The following is a 16743-nucleotide window of genomic DNA, read 5'->3' as shown; positions in this document are numbered from 1 at the left end:
AAATACAGAACATTCAATTTCCTCCCCATTATAAAATGGGGACAGTAATAGCAACTTTGTTGTTTCTCAGCAGCATCCCAAATGCAGCTGTATCAGAGGCCAAAATGGAATGGGAGGGGAGCCCTGCACAGAGATTAAGAGGGGTCTGCAGTCAATGAGCACCATACATTTAGATTTTCTCCCACATCATTTTTCAGTAAAAAAAGGAAACAGATGAACTATAAAACTAAGAACAGATTTTTTTAATGAATTACAAACTAAATTACAAATAATGTTAATAGAAAGTACTCAAGGTCAAGAGGTGGGAAAAGACAAAAAAAATTATAAAAAGAAAAATACTTAAAAAAAAACATTTGAATGACAAAACCCCAAGGTGCACAATAAATCCAGCCACTCGACAAAAAAAAAAAAAGACTATAACCTGATATATAAATATAATTGTTCATCCTTCTTTCAAAGAAATAATTTTTTTCCCAATGCCCCTACTATGTCACAGCCCTATAAAGTGTCAGCATTCTCAAAATAATGTCTAAACTTCAGCTTCTGCTCCCCTAGGGTGAGAGATGGCTTTCAAAGGAAGATGGGAGGCAACTCAAGAATTAAAAATCCTAAAAGAGAAAAATTTGAACATCTCTCACCTGCTTCATAAGGCCATGGTGAAGCACAAATCCAAACTAAGCACAACCCCTATCCCTTAGGCGTCTTAGACTCCAGTTTGCCCAAAGCAGGGACACAGGCACTGGGACAATCATCTCTTGGGCTTCTTCCCTGGGGTTGCATCTTGAATCTTCTAGCCTTTTAGGTGAGATGAAACACTAAAAATTTGGCTGACTGGATGTATTTTTAAACTTATTCTTTAAAATAGGACATCCTGCCCCTTCATTTTTGGCTTGTTTCCCTAAAGTTCTAGTTTAGCCCCCTACTGTAAATTGGTCTTTACAAAAAACAGAAGACTTGGGGTCCCTCTCATCCTGAACACAGGAAATAATTATAGGGCATTCAGAGATTAGGATGACAAATGGGATTAGAGGAGGGGTAAATTTTGTTTTGAATTCTACCCCTCAGTAAAGGACAGGGAGGTGTCGAAGCTAAATTAAGTGCCTGTAATACTGAAGTTTTCATTTTGACCTGTTCCTCCTCTCCACTCCTGGATACCCACAGCTGGCTGGACAAAAAGGGAAGGCAAGTGTTGAGGCAAGCAGAAATGATCAGAGAGCCTGCCTGCTCCAAATCACCCAGCTCTGAGTCAGGTCAAACCACAGTGGAGGAGAGGATGAGGCTGAAGGTGAAGGCTGGGAAAAGACATCACAGCCGAAGGTGGGGTACTGTTTTGGTCACATCCTGGAAGAATGGGTGAGCCAGAGCTGCTTTTGCCGAAATTCGCTTATTGGGGTCGTAGTGCAGCATTTGCTAGAGGAAGAGATGTATGATATTATTAGTTACACAAAGATGAATTAAATGGGCCACAAGCATTCTCAAAAATCAGGAAAACAGAACTCTACCCAGTTTTCATTTCCCTCCTCCCACATCTGAACCAGAGTGCTAACTGGGAAAAAACCATGGACTGAGGAAAGGTAGCTGGGACCCAGAGTTCAAGGTCTTAGGTTTCTTTTGTCCTGGAAAAGCCCTTCCCTGGGAGAATGAATGGACACTAACAGATGCCCACTCCCCACCCTTACCGATAACAAGCTCCGTCCATCTTCATCCAAGGGAGGCACAACTTTGCTAAAATCCTGCCGAGCCCATTTGGGGAAACTTGGCTTATAATCAGGCATAGAAGTAACTCCTGGCCAAACTACCTCATCTGGGGTCCCTAGAGTCCGAAAGATCCGGAAGAGTTGGTCAATCTCAGAATCTCCAGGGAACAGGGCACGACGGGTCACCTGAAAATAGGGAAAGAGGAAAAGGCAAGACCCACACTGACGTAAATCAAAGATGTTTCCAGAACAAAGGAAGTTCCCACAGGCAGTGGAAGGTCAGCAGGGCCCCATGACTCCCTCCCTGGGGCCTTTCATAGGGTCAGTCACACAAAACCTGAGACAATGAAGTCCCTTCATCTCTTTCCTCATCCCCTCCTTCCTTCCCCCATGATGGTTCTGCAGATCCCCAAGGCTGGGTGGGGCTGGGAGGGGGTGAATGTTTGGGGTGCCACTGACACGCAGCAAAGGGATCCCAAGCCACTCACGGGGTGTGGGGTAGACACTGCGGTCATCCCCCCTCCTTGTGATGCAGCCACTTCTAGATAGGAGCACAGCGGGCAGAGACTGTGTCTTCCATTTCTTCTGTGTTCCCCACAGCACTTAGCATGGTGCTGGGTACACACTAGGTACTTAACAAATATTTGTTGATAAATTGAGAGAGTAATATGGGCAATTGGAAAGTAATGTATTGGGGGATAAATGCACATTATTTATAGATATAGACAGATTTATTAATTGCCTCTAAGCCCCCAGTTACAATCCAAATAAAGGATCACTAAACATATTGATAACCTGATGTGAAGCCTTGGTCTACTCCATTGTTATATTAAAGAGGATGGGAACTCTTACATAAGGCAAGGCCTCAAGGATCCTAAAATCTGAAAAGCCAGAGGTTGAGGGGAAACGTGATCTAACCCTGCAGTTTAAATAAAGGGTGTGGATAAGTGAACCCAGTTGGCTTTACTACATTCCTGGTAGCCTACAGGTCAAATGAAGGAGACACCAAATGGAACTCAAGTCTTCCAAATACATGCACAGTAAAATTGAAATAGCTGACTGACAATAGGAATGATCTCACTCATTTCAGAGATAAGAGATGCATACTAGAGATTGAGTCTATGCTATTTGAGGACATTCTAACATTATGATTGATGTTCAGCGGTAAGAGTCCTATTACCATCCCCTCTTGGTACCACTTTAGAGAACCCTGAGAAAAAGATGGGCTGTGGTGCTGGGCCAAGAAATGATTCTGTTGTTCTTGGATATGGGGAGGGATGGGCTGGGTAGAACTTGGACAAGCTTCCATACCATCTCAGCAAAGATACAGCCCAGGCTCCAGATGTCCACAGCTGTAGAGTAGTATTTGCAACCCAGAAGGATTTCAGGGGCTCGGTACCATAGGGTCACCACCTAAAGAACAAGTGTAGGAAGTGGAAAGGTTTAAAGACCCAGACATTTCTATATCTCAGCTCCTCAAAAAACTAACTCTCAAGCCCCTTAATCAGTTTCCTTTCCTTCCTCTGATTTCCCCTAAGAAAAATAATTACACAACTCTCTTGCCCCAGAATTAGCCTAGTCTATGGGTGTAGGGCCCATATTTTCTGAACCCCCAATTTGGGACCTTCCTGGAAAATGTAAAACAAATGGTCAGAATTTTCTTTTCTTTTCTTTTTTTCTGAATCAGGATCTTGCTGTGTTGTCCAGGTTGGCTGTGAACCTGCCATCCTCCTGTTTAAACCTCTGAGTGCTGGTATGATAGACCTGTACCACTATGTTCAGTTAAATGGTCACAATTTTTTGTTTTTTGAGACAAGGTCTCACTCTGTAGCTCATACTGGCTTTGAACTCACTACATAATCCAGGCTGGCCTCAAACTTGAGGTGATCCTGCTGCCTCAGTCCCCTGAGTCCTGGGATTACAGATGTACATCGCCAAGCCCTGTACAAATGGTCATAATTTTAATAGTGTACCATTCAGCTGTCCTGGTTTGGTATCTAAACCCAGTTAGCTTAACAGCATGAATTCTGCATATGCCTTAAAACCCTTAGGATGTCAGAAATTCCTTATTTACCGAACTGTTGGTCAGATAGTTTTAGCAACTTTCTAAAATGCCCTTGTTAACACTTCCCAGGATACTCAGCAAAGAACAGCATAGCTGGACATACCTCATGCGTGTAAGTGCGAACCGGGACTCCAAAGGCTCTGGCTAGCCCGAAGTCTGCTAGCTTGATTGCTCCATCCGCATTGATAAGCAGATTCTGCGGTTTAAGGTCTCGGTGGAGGACCCGATGAGAATGGCAAAATGCTAGTCCCTGGAGTAGCTGAAACAGATAGTTCTGACAAAGGAGAAAGGGAGATTGTATTTCTCCATCACAATGATCGGATTAGGGTTTGCTCTTTCCCAGCTAAACTCTAAACCCTTTATATGTTAGATTATAACTATACATTTAAAAACTTTTTCCCATTGGACTTTCAGCCTAGTGAGGATAAGAATCAGGTCTGATTCAGTTTAAAACTTTTTCTTTATCCTGTTCTTGAAGTAGTTCAGTAAATGTGCTTTGAACAAATATTTGTTAAAAAATTGAGCAGCACCAGGAATGAAGGATACATCCCTAGGGCTGGGGATTTAGCTCAGCAGCATAAGTGCCTGCCTTGCAAGCAGCCAGTCGTGAGTTCGACCCCTGGTACCGATAAAAACGAAAAAGACAAAAAAAAAAAAAATACAAAGAATACATCCCTAACAGCAGAGACTCACTGACTGTTTTTCCCGCTGAACAGGTAAAAGGGCATTTTTGGAGGAATCTACCAACTGCCCTCAAATCCCATTTATCTGAGGTCATCTGACCTCCCACCAGAGGCAGCTAGGTTGATTCACTGGAATTTTAACTTTGCTTCTTCAGCCCCCTATGGCTAAAGTATATAATGAGTAGGGAAACAGATGCAAAAGAAAAGGTGGGTGCTGACAGGGAAGGCAGCCAAAAATAACAAAATTATCACCCAGTGTGAACTGGCCACCTGCAGTCCCCCTGAGAACATGCATGGTGAGGTGGAGTTGATGAGATGTGTCACCTTGATGAGGGGAAGAGGAACACCAGTGAGAGCAGAGGCATCCATAAACTTCTTGAGATCTTGGTGCAGAAATTCAAAAACCAGGTAGAGTTTATTTTCTGTGTGGATGACATCCAGCAGCCTACGAAGAGGTGGTCCAGGAAATGTAGGTAAGGGAGAGAAATGCCCAGACTCGACAGATGAAACCCATTCTACCAGAATGCCTCCCAGACACTACTTACTTGACAATGTTTGGGTGGTTAAGCTCCTTAAGCAGAGAGATCTCTCGAATGGCAGTACTGGGAACACCTTCAGTCTCACTTGGAGAGGTTGGGAAAGCAGAGATGGGAACAGGGTTATAAATACCCCTTTTGATATTGATTGGTCGATACCCCCACCAAGTCCCCTTGCAAAGTCAGAGGAGAGGATTCCTGAATAGCTAGGACCTGGCTTCTGGGACACCTTAGGGTCAACATTTTCTCTTTCCTGAGGTAGATAAGTAAGGCCTCCCGGCCAAGGTGAAGCAGAGAGAAGATAATGGGGGGAAAATGTGAGACTAGCACCTGGCCTCCTCGGAGGGCCAGTGAGGTTCAACTGCCACTCTTGGAAGAGGGAGAGAATTCTGGGAGGGTGGGGTTGGGTAAAGCGGTCGGTTCTTCGTTCAGAAAGGCTCTTTCACTGTTCCCTGCACACCCCCATTCCTTGGAGAGTTCTGCCTCTCATCCTGGAGGCCTCATTTCTCTTCCAGAGTCTCTCTGCTTGCGCATTTGGGGACACCTCCGGGTTCAGTATGGCAAGGAAGTTTTCCATGGATCCTCACATAGCCTGCACTCGCTCCAGGGAAACCCACTACCTCCACCCTTTGAAAAGAAGCCACTCCTCGCCACTTTCCGGTCCCTGGACGGCTACCCGCCTGTTGGGGGTGGGGGAACAATCTAGGGGCTTCCTAGTTAGGAGTCCTGGCTACAGAAGCCACTCACGTGTCCAGGCGGATTTTCTTAAGCGCCACCACCTCGCCCGTCAACTTGTTTTTGGCTTTGTACACAACTCCGTACGTGCCCTCTCCGATCTTTTCCACCTTTTGGAAGTTCTCCATGAAGCGCTAGCGAGTCGGGTCAGCCGGGCCCTGGAGCGGGGGCCTGGGAACCCTGCAGAAAACAAGCCGAGGGAGCCAAAGAGGGGGAAAACGGAGCCCAACACGGTGGCCCCGAGTCAAAATGGAACGCAGTGTATGTCTGCCCCTTGTCAATTTGTCCAACTTAAAACAATGTTGCCGCCCCCCCGCCCAATTCCCTACCGCCACCAGACGCCCCGCCCCTCCTTCCCGCGTTTCCACGACTCCGCCCTTGGATCTTCTGATTGGTCAACGTCACATAAGGCGGAGCTATCCGCGGTTCTCGCGGCAAATGATCCTGCTCCCTGCAAGTTTGTTTCTGAGAGGCAGAACAAGTTTCTTCCGCCCTGGGGCGGCTGAGGACCTTTTCCCAAGTTCTTGATATGGGTTTGAATTTTCTGCCTGTCTCTGGTGTGTAGAGATTCCCAGGTCACAAACTATTTTCACCACCCCTGGGAAAATGTGTATCGACCTAAGATTAATTTCCATCTGACCAGGGACCCTCCTTTGAAAAATAGCTGGGACTCTCATCCCTAAGACTTCCTGGGCCTCAGAGGAAAGGGTGCCTCAACTTCTCCGCCTACTCGGGTACTGTCCCCCTCTGCTTTTAAATGGAAGGTTCTATTTCTGTCTTTTTGAGAGGTCCCTGGTTTGATTCAGCTGCTTGATGCACTCTTCCATGATGAATTCTGTGTGTCTGGTATGTGTTACACAGCTACCTGTCGGCCAATTCTAGTGATGGAGTGTGGTAAGATGAGTGTGACCCAGTGAAGCCATAAATAGGGCTTGCATAGTGGGATAGAGCAGGAAGGTCCAGGGAATTAGATCTCTTGTTAGACCTGTCTCTCTTAGGTCTTTCCGCCCCTCCCAGGCCACCCCTAAAAGGAGAAGAGGAAGGACTATGCAAATGAGCACCCCATTCTTATATAGGGGCTTATTCCAGCCTCCTAGCACCTTTGGTTGCAGGAAGAAAGAACAGGATGAATATGTTGCCAGGAAGGTGCCTTCCCTACTTGCCTGTGCTGAGTGCTTTGTTGGTTGTGGGGGTCACAGAAGGTGAGTGTGTGAGGGGAGTCGGAATTCCTGCAAATCGGGGATTGAACACTTGCTCTGGTTTCCCACCTTATAACAGAAGATACTAGCAATACTTCAGACTTCTTCCACCTACTTGATTTAGGGAGTATATGGGCACCTGACTTCCCTCCCTACGTGGAAATTTGGGATCAAACCTGAAAATGATCCTGTCAGTTTGGAAGGGCAGAAGGATAGTGGGTCTTTGTGGCAGTAATCTGAGATCCTCTGAGCAGTGAGCCCAAAAGAATGAGCAGGAGCGCCAAAAGGGTGAAACGAGTGAGAGATTCTTTCAGGTAATGTCCCAGGTACATGAAGAAAGGGACTTAAAAGAGTGGAGAGTAAGAGAAGGTGGTGTTGGATAAGAAGGCTAAGGAGGCACTACATTTCCCCTTTGGAATGGGTATGGGTACGCCTGGACATATTGTTCTGGGGCTGAAAGAGACAGGCAGGGGGTCTCAGCTGAGCATCACATGAAAGGGCTCTGGGGGATTGGGGCCTCGTGACAGGAGTGGGGCAGGATGGAGGGAGGTAGTGGTGGCCAGGGTCTGGAATGTCCCATGCTGCCCTGAGGAGGGAGGTTTGGAAGTCGGAAAAGAATGGAGCATCTTATGACTTCTCTTGCACTAGTGATGTGATGCTCAATGAAAGAATTCTAAACCACCTCGTAGTGGAATCTCCTAAATTTCCAGAGTGCATTAGAAATGAAGTGAGGAGCCAGGCATGAAGGTGCATGCCTGTAATCCCGGCACTCAAGAGATTGAGGCAGGAGGATCATGAATTCAAGACCAATCTGGTCTACATATAGTGAGACCCTGTGTTTAAAAAAAAGAGAGGAAGAAAAGAAAAGGAGAAAAAGAGAGGTGAGGATCATTTTTACTATGCTGAAATGTAGACATTATATGTCAGCTTGCCTTCCTTCCTCCTCACAGGCCCCTAGGAAGTTCTTCACCTGACATCATGCTGCAGTTTCAAGACTTTTATTACGTTCCTTAATGTTTTTTGAAAACTTTCTGTTTACATATATCTACCTGAGGCTCTTAAAATATTGCTCTTTTCTTTCTTTTTCTTTCTTTTTTGGTACTGGGGATCAAACTCACAACCTCAAGCTTGTCAGGAAGGCACTTATGCCACTGAGCCAAATCCCTGGCCCCATCTGTCTGTCTTTCTTTCTTTCTTTCTTTCTTTCTCTTTCTTCGGACCAGGGATTGAATCTAGGGCTTGGCACTGAGCTGAATCCCCAGCCCTGGCCTTTCATTTTATATCTGATTTTTCAAACTATAGGAAAAGACTAGAGGTTGACTCAGCAGTAGAGTACATGTTTAGCATGTGCAAGGTCATGGGTTTAGTTCTCAGCATAAGAAAAAAAGAAAAACCATTTTTTTCTTGATGCTAATAAATTTTTATATGAACTGGGTTTGATAATTATAAATGACATTAAATTTATGCAAGAAAGTATTTGTATTTTTAACAAATACATAAACTGAATTTGCAGAGTTAACAAGATTCTGATATTTGCTTTTAAATATTCCAAAAAATAGCCTTGGGGCTGGGGTCACTAGAGCAAGAGAAGTCATAACCAAAAGTAAACAATCCCAATAAAGCAAATATGGCCAAATACTAACAGTTTGTTGAATCTGGATGAAGGCGTACAGAGGTCTATCTCTCAGACTTCTTTCCTACTCAGCTACTACATGTATGAATTTTGTTTTCTTGAGACAAAAGAGTCTCAATATGTAATTCAGGTTGTTCATGGACACACTATGTAGTGCAGGTTGGCCTTGAATTCATACTGTAATTGTCTTGCCTCAACCTCCTGAGAACATGTGCCATCATGCCTGATTTTTCTTTCTTTTTTAATACAGGATCTTGTGATATAGTCAAGGCTATTTTTTTTTTTTTTTTTTTTTTTTTTTGTCTTTTTCCTTTTTCTCAGTACTGGGGATTGAACTCACGACTCCCTGCTTGCAAGGCAGGCACTTATGCCGCTGAGCTAAATCCCCAGCCCCAAGGTTATTTTTTGGAATATTTATTTTATTTTATTTTTTGGTACTGGGGATCAAACTCATGACTGCATGCTTGCAAGGTAGGCACTTATGCCACTGAGCTAAATCTCCGGCCCTTTGTTTTTGTTTTTTGACAGAGGGTTTCATTACCTAGTTCAGACTGGCCTTAAACTCACTGCAGTCCAAGCTAGCCTTGAATTCAAGGCAGTCCCCCTGCCTTAACTTCCCAAGTACTGAGATTATAGATATGAGCCACCATGCCTAGCTTCTGGCTTTCAGCTCTTGATCCTCTTGCCTCAGCCTCCCAAATGCTAGAATTACATACATGTGCCAACATGGCCAGCTCAATTACAATAATTTTGTTTGCTCTTTCCCTACTCCCAAACTGCCTGCTCCTAATCCATCCTCTCCACTGTTGCCATAGTGTTATCTCTAAAATACAAATATGATCATGCTCAAAAGCTTCTGAAGGGTGAATTTTATGGTGTTTGATTATATATCAATTTAAAACAAAAGATCTGTAGTCTCATGCCTATAATCCCAGCTCTTGGGAGGCTAAAGCAGAAGGATTTTGAGTTCGAAACCAGTCTGGCCTACATAGTGAGTTCAAAGCTAGTGCAGACAATGGAGTGAGATTCTGCCTCATGAAACAAAACCCTTCAATTCATCTTCTCAGCCTCATTTCTTATTTCAGTGTGCATTGAGCATAATGCTAGGGTCTCCTAACATGCCATGTGCTTCTGTGCCTCCATGCATCTGCTCATATTAATTAAGATCAGCACCCCCTCTCAAAAAAAAAAAAAAAAAAAAACCCACAAAGCACTTTAGGACTATGGTGACCCCTCATTGAAGTCTCCTACAATCTGCTACAGTGAAAGGAACTAGTTTACTCTGACATTTGTTATACTATGTATATGTACATTATGTTACTTTGTTGTCATTGTTGTTTTGAGATAGGGTCTTACTTTGTAACACAGGCTGGACTTAAACTCACTATGTAGCCCAGACTAGCCTCAAACTCATGGTGATCCTCCTGCCTCAGCCTCCTGAGTGCTAGGATTACAGATTTATATACCATACCTGGTTTATTATGGCACATGTTCAGAAGTGTTTTGAATTATAGTAATTTTGTAGATGCTCATTTTAAAATTTATATCAAAGATTAAATCCAGGGCCTAGGCTATATCCCTAGCCCTACTTATTTGTGACAGGAATCTACTACGTTGTCCAGCCTGGGCTAGAGTTTTTGATTTTCCTGCCTTAGCCTCCCAGAATGCTGGGATTACAGGTGTGCATCACCCTGCTCAGCTACATGGTCATTCCTCATACTTCACTTTGAATCCTTTCAGAATCATAGTTTATACATTCGTTAAATTCTTTGTGCCTAGAATAGTGCCCAATATGTAGTGAGTATTCAGTTAGTTAGAACACACTTTGAATAAGAGAATGAAGGAGGCCATATAGAACATGTGCTCTTAAGAAGGGACTAAGGGAGGATCCTAAGACCCTCATGGAACATTCCTTTAGGATTTAGAGACCAGAACTGGCTTGGTGTCTCAAGGCAGCTCCAAACTAAGACATGGAACAAGCAGCTGTATCCAGAATGGACAGGAATCCAGGGGCCTGACTGCTGGAGAGGTAGGAACCCGCAAGTTCTGGGGGAGGGCATGTGGAGATGGACTGGGGAGGAGAGCAGGAATTGGGTTGAAGGCCATATGCTTGGGAAGACAGGAAGGAAAAGATCTATCGGAAGGGAAAGCCAAGGGGTCCCAGTTAATGCAGCTTTCCTTTCCAGGCGGCCAGATCACACCAAAAGTCACTAATGATGGGCCTACGCTTCTTGGTGCAAATGCTTCCTTCTCCATTGTCCTGCATTTCCCTGAAAGCCAAAAGGTATTGCCAAATGGGCAGGTTGTTTGGACCAACAACACCATCATCAATGGTAAGTGCTTCTCTTCCTAGGGCTCAGTGTTTTTTTTTTTTTTTTGCCTCAGGCTCTTGAGTGATGGGATTACAGGCATGTATCACCACGCTTGGATTAGACTTGTAATTCATTGTTTTGTGTGAAATGGGGACGGTACCTTCCTTGAAAAGTTGTTGTAAGGATGAAAATATACTAATATGTAGTGTTCAGCATAGGTTATTCTGTTAACTGGAGCTATTATTTTTATCTCACTAGTTAGGGGAAATCACTACAGACATTCTAATATATGGTCTTCTAGTTTCTTTCTTATTATATAAATCTATACATATGAATCTTATATTGTAGTTTCCATATATCCCCACCTCCAGCTACTATCCCCAAGTAGCAGATTTGTACTTTCTAGCTAGGGAGCATTCCCAGAGTCCCTTTCTAATTCCTTAGGAACTACTTTAGGAATTTTGATGTATACAAAAGAATGCCAGAAGCTAGGCGTGGTGGCATACTCCTACAATCCTAGCTGTCCTGATGGCTGAGGCAGGAAGATTGTAAATTCCTGGCCAGCCTGGGCAGTTTAGTAAGAAGGCCTTATAAAAAAGGAAAGAAGCTGGGTATGGTGGTGTATGCCTGTAATACCAGCATTCACTCTAGGATGCTAAGGTGGGAAGATTGCAAGTTTGACCAGTACCTGGGCAAATTAGCAATTTAGTGAGACACTCCTCACCCCCATCTCAAAACATAACTCAATTCACAGTAGGCCCTAGGTTCAACCCACAGTAACACACACACACACACACACACACACACACACACACACAAATGGAGTGCCAGGGTTTCAGGGTGACTGTATCTGTCTTTCAGGGAGCCATGTGTGGGGAGAACAACCAGTGTATCCCGAGGAACCTGATGATGCTTGTATTTTTCCTGATGGTGAACCCTGCCCATCTGGTTCTAGGTCTCAAAGAAGATGCTTTGTTTATGTCTGGAAGACCTGGGGTGAGGGATTCCCTTCTCTGGCCTGTCATCTACACACTTCTGTCTACTTCTTCCTATCTGGTCATCTTTCTTTACAGTCTCACCGTGTAACTTATGTGATGTCCCTTTTTATTTTCCCTTTGGCTTCTTCCTCTTTCGTAGCACCTATTCCCCTTCAATTCTGATTTTTTGGGAGTAGTACAAGGGTGCTGGGGATCAGATAGAGGTCCTCATACATATTACTACTACTACTAGCTAATGTAATAATAGTAGCCCAAGCAAATCATCACAAGTCCTTCTAGAAGTCCTTCCCCAATTATAGTCCATCCTACGGGAACCACCTCCCCCAACCTCATGTCGTAGGTGTCCAAAGAGCCTCTGAAATAATCATCTTTACTACTTCCTGATCTTTCTTCTCTGGTATTCATTCTCAAATCCTGCCCCTTAGTCCCATTTGACCAGAAGCTTTCCCCTTCCTGCTTTTCTTTCCATTAACTTCAGGTCAATACTGGCAAGTTCTCGGGGGCCCAGTGTCAGGGCTGAGCATTGGGACAGGACAGGCAGTGCTGGGCACACATATCATGGAAGTGACTGTCTACCACCGCCGGGGGGCCCAGAGCTACGTGCCCCTTGCTCAGTCCAGCTCTGCCTTCACCATTACAGGTAAGGGTTCATGGAGGGGTAAGGCCAGTCGCAAAGCAGGAGGGAGTGGGAAGCTAGGCCGGACAGGAAAGGGGAAAGGGAACAGTGTGTCATCTTTGAAATGCAAGACCAAAATATCAGACCCTGGCAGAGGAATGTAGGATAGAGCCAGTGCATTCAGCTTGGGGCTGGAGGCTGTGGGTGTCACAGGAAAAGCTGTGGGCCTAGGTCTCACCTTTTTTTGGCTCTGACCCCAGACCAGGTGCCTTTCTCTGTGAGTGTGTCCCAGCTGCAGGCCTTGGATGAAGGGAACAAGCACTTCCTGAGAAATCAGCCTCTGACCTTTGCTCTTCAGCTTCATGACCCCAGTGGCTATTTGGCTGGGGCTGACCTCTCCTACACCTGGGACTTTGGAGATGGTACTGGGACACTGATCTCTCGGGCACTTGTGGTCCCTCACACTTACTTGGAGTCTGGCTCAGTTACAGCTCAGGTGGTGGTGCAGGCTGCAATTCGTCTCACCACCTGTGGCTCTTCCCCAGTCCCAGGCACCACAGAGGGGAACATGCCGACTACAGAGGACTCTGGCACTACAGCTGGGCAAATGCCCACTGCAGAAGTTGTGGGTACTACACCTGATCTAATGCCAACTCCAGAGCCTTCTGGAACCATAACTCTGCAGGTACCAACCACAGAGGTCATAAATACTGCCCCTGTGCAGGTTGCAACCACAGAGGGCACAGGTACTACACCTGAGCAGGCACCAACCTCAGAGGTCATAGGCACCACGCTTGCAGAGATGTCAACCACAGAAGCTGTTGGCACAACATGGCCAGAAGTGTCAACTGGAGAGCCCTCTGGAACCACGGTTGCACAGGCAATAATTACAGAGTTGGTGGAGACCACAGCTGGAGAGTTACTCACTATTGAACCTGAGGATTCAGATGCCAATCTATCCATGCCTACAGAAGACATTTCTGGTAAGAGGGACAGTGTGAATGACTTTCATGGAGGTGAGGTATCTGTTGTTCCTACTCTGAAAATCTTAGCATGGATCTAAATGTTACCCAGTCTTTGCTTAGCACTGTGATCTCTTAGAGGTCTCACTGCCTCTAAAGCCCTCAGGTGCCCACCTGCTTTGATCATCCGCCTCCCTCTTTTTTTTTTTTTTTTTTTTTTTTTTTTTTTGAGCTTGGGTCTCCTTATGTAGCCCAGGCTGGCCTTAAACTTGCAATGTAAGGCCTCAGCAATTCTTTTGCCTCAGCCTCCCGAGTTCGGAGATTACCAGCATTTGCCATCACCTTTAAGTTTCTCTTAATGATATGCAGGAGATTTGGAGTGCAGGAACCTGGGGTTTTACATGGGTAACAAGGATAGTTTGTTACTTTCTAACTCTGAGAACTAGGAAGGACAGAGAACACAGTGTGATCCTTTACATATTTATGTCACATTTTCTATTCAAGCATAAACACACAGTAATCTTTCTGTCTGGGACCTCTTGATCCTTCTGCTTCCCACTGTTAAATTCCTATCCCAAAGAGAAACAGGAAGGATGAGAAAATAAAGCTTAAATGAGTTAACATATGTTGAATGTCTAGCCCAGGACTTGGCAAACTGTGTATAGGAATGATGAACACTTGGAGATTTTTTTTAAATGGCATAAGCCTGTAATCCCAGCACTTTGGGATGCTGAGGCAAGAAGCCTGCAAAGTTTGAGCCCAGAGTGGGTAACTTAGTCACTGAGACTATGCCTGAAAGTAAAAACTTTAAAAAGGGCTGTGGCTGTCGGAGGTTTAGCTCAGTGGCATAAGCACCTGTCTGGCAAGCACAAGATTGTGAGTTCAATCCCTGGTACAATAAATAAATAAATAAATAAAAAGGGTTGTGGGCCTGGGCATGGTGGTGCACACCTGTAATCACAGCACTCGGAAGACTCAGGAGGATTGCCATGAGTTTGAGGCAGCCTAAACTACATAGTGAGACCCTGTGTCAAAAAAAAAAAAAAAGTGCTGGGGTTGTACTCAGTATAAAGGCCCTGGGTTCAATCCACAATACCACAAAAAGCACTCCCTCCTCAAAAAAACAAAACAAGAACCAGGTGTGGTAGTGCATGCTCTTGGGATCTCAGTTGAGGCAGGAGAGTCTCTGCAAGTTTGAGACCAGCCTGGGCTACAAAGTGAGCTCAAGACCAGCCTCAACTGTACAGTGAGACCCTGTCTCAAAAAGACACATACACACAACCTCTGCCCCAAATTGTGTGATTCTTCTAAAGCAACAATTTTTCCCTTCTGGCCTCCATTTCCGTATCTATAAAGCAAGATTTTTCAGATCTTGCCTGACTTAAGGGGGTTAACTCCAGAATCCAGTAGCTCTGGCTCTATGTGAGAAAATGTCTGCTTACCCTCTTCCTCCAAGTGATTTGTCTGTCACTTGTCCTGTCTTCAATTCCCTCCTGCCAGAGTCTGTGAGCCCCTTGCTGAATGGTACAGACACCTTAACACTGGTGAAGAGACAAGTTCCACTGGATTGTGTTTTGTATCGATACGGTTCCTTTTCTCTCACCCTGGACATTATCCGTAAGTACTGGCTACTTTGGAGGCTGATAAAGGGAGACATGTGCTGGACAAAAGGAATGACCAAATGACAGGATCCTCCCTTTGAAGGGACAGAAATGGGACTGGGGAGCAGCCCTAGGACTTTCTTGTCTACTAGCCAGGTGGAAGAAGCCTGACTGACAATCTTGCAATTCTGCAGAGGGTATTGAGAATGCAGAGATCTTGCAGGCTGTGCCATCCAGTAAGGGCAATGCATTTGAGCTGACTGTGTCCTGCCAAGGCGGGTGAGTGTCCTTCTGGATGCCATAATAACCTTTGGGGTGACCATGCCCTTTCCTGCATCCCCTGCTGAAAGCTGGTATCTCTTCCAGGCTGCCCGAGGAAGCCTGTATGGATATTTCATCACCTGGGTGCCAGCCCCCTACCGAGCGGCTGTGCCAGCCTGTGCCACCAAGCCCAGCCTGTCAGCTGGTTCTGCACCAAGAACTAAAGGGTGGCTCAGGGACCTATTGCCTCAATATATCTTTGGCTGATGCCAACAGCCTGGCAATGACCAGCACTCAGCTTGTTGTGTCTGGTAAGTAACTAGATAAGAGGTGGGATACAAAGCTGGCAGAAAGGAGCAGAAGGTAAAACAATGTCTGGGCTTCTACTCACAGGTCAAGAAGCAGGCCTTGGTCAGGCTCCCCTGCTTGTGGGCACCTTGCTGGTGTTGGTGGCGATGGTGCTTGCATCTCTGATATACAGGTGAAAACCTCACTATCCAATGCAGATTTCCAATCCCTTTTGCCACCACTCAGGCTAGCTCAGGAGACAGAAAAGTACCACTCTTTCCAAGGAAGCAGAACACCAGGAAAGAGCCCAGCACTGGAAGTTAGGCTTGGGCTAAAGTCTTGTGGGACCTCGGGGAAGTAGCTTAAACTTTCTGAGCTATGTGAGTTGGGACAGTGAACACCTGCCATTTCTTTCTTTCTTTTTTTTTTTTATCGGTACCAGGGATCAAACTCATGACGGCCTGCTTCCAAGGCAGGTGCTTATGCCGCTGAGCTAAATCCCCAGCCCACACCTGCCATTTCTAAGATGTTAGAAACAGCATAGGTAATCCAGCTGGTGTGAAGGTTGATGCTGCTGGTAACTTGTCAATAGTAAGAGTGGTACAATCAGGGTGAGCTGAGTGCTACATCTGTAAGAAGGCTGCTAAAGGTCTCAAAGCAGGGAAGCTTATACAGGAATAGGGAATAAACAGAGGTCACTAAAGGAATAAGACCAGGGGATCCCTTGAGGTGATGAGGGGGCTAGTATCAAGGCCTAACAGGCCCAGGATATGGGTGTATCCTTTTGGAGAAGCGCAGATGGGCTCCTTCTGTCCACTGCTAACCAGATTCCCTCTTCTCTCAATATCAGGCGCAGACTGATGAAGCAGGGTTCAGCCCTCTCCACTTCCCAGCTGCCACATTGTAGCACCTCCTGGCTGCGGCTGCCCCAGGTTTTCCGTGCTTGCCCCACTGGAGAGAACAGCCCACTTCTCAGTGGGCAACAGGTCTGAGTATCTCATACAATGCTGTGATTTCCTAGGGTTGGCAGTGATGCCTGTTTTCTGCCATCTTCCCTTGGAGACTACCATTACCTGAAATAAACGCTCAGAACCTGGGACTGCTTTTTTTATTCTTGCTTCTTGAATCTATGTCTTCTAAGGAGTGAAAGTCTGAAA

The 16743-nt window shown here is 45.4% G+C and overlaps 2 protein-coding genes across 4 annotated transcripts; one reads left to right on the top strand and one right to left on the bottom strand.

Annotated features, from left to right (window-relative positions):
- Positions 1-216: 216 nt before the first annotated feature.
- Positions 217-6046, bottom strand: Cdk2 (cyclin dependent kinase 2). Of its 3 annotated transcripts, XM_003476202.5 has the most exons (8): positions 5729-6044; positions 4991-5068; positions 4770-4890; positions 3866-4036; positions 3009-3110; positions 2186-2329; positions 1680-1883; positions 217-1410 (listed from the first exon to the last, which is right to left on the bottom strand). In XM_003476202.5, exons 1-8 carry the CDS (start codon positions 5842-5844, stop codon positions 1306-1308), a joined length of 1041 nt encoding a protein of 346 aa, XP_003476250.1. In that variant the 5' UTR covers positions 5845-6044; the 3' UTR covers positions 217-1305. The 3 variants fall into 3 exon arrangements, with proteins under 3 accessions (XP_003476250.1, XP_003476249.1, XP_013014955.1); XM_003476201.5 differs by lacking the exon at positions 2186-2329 and having other exon boundaries at positions 5729-6043; XM_013159501.3 differs by lacking the exon at positions 217-1410 and having other exon boundaries at positions 1694-1883; positions 2186-2238; positions 5729-6046.
- Positions 6047-6782: 736 nt separating this feature from the next.
- Positions 6783-16685, top strand: Pmel (premelanosome protein). The gene is made up of 11 exons (XM_005006418.2): positions 6783-6918; positions 10467-10577; positions 10735-10881; positions 11722-11856; positions 12337-12498; positions 12735-13457; positions 14937-15053; positions 15232-15316; positions 15404-15609; positions 15692-15779; positions 16437-16685. The coding sequence occupies exons 1-11, from the start codon at positions 6843-6845 to the stop codon at positions 16576-16578; spliced, it is 1992 nt and encodes a 663-aa protein (XP_005006475.1). The 5' UTR covers positions 6783-6842; the 3' UTR covers positions 16579-16685.
- Positions 16686-16743: the final 58 nt, after the last annotated feature.

This window comes from Cavia porcellus, unplaced genomic scaffold (genome assembly GCF_034190915.1).
Source record: "Cavia porcellus strain 051 isolate PalLab524CR breed Dunkin Hartley unplaced genomic scaffold, mCavPor4.1 scaffold_8, whole genome shotgun sequence".
Lineage (NCBI taxonomy): Eukaryota > Metazoa > Chordata > Mammalia > Rodentia > Caviidae > Cavia > Cavia porcellus.
The sequence above is the reverse complement of the archived record's forward strand: the minus strand, read 5'-3'. Positions and strand labels throughout refer to the sequence as shown.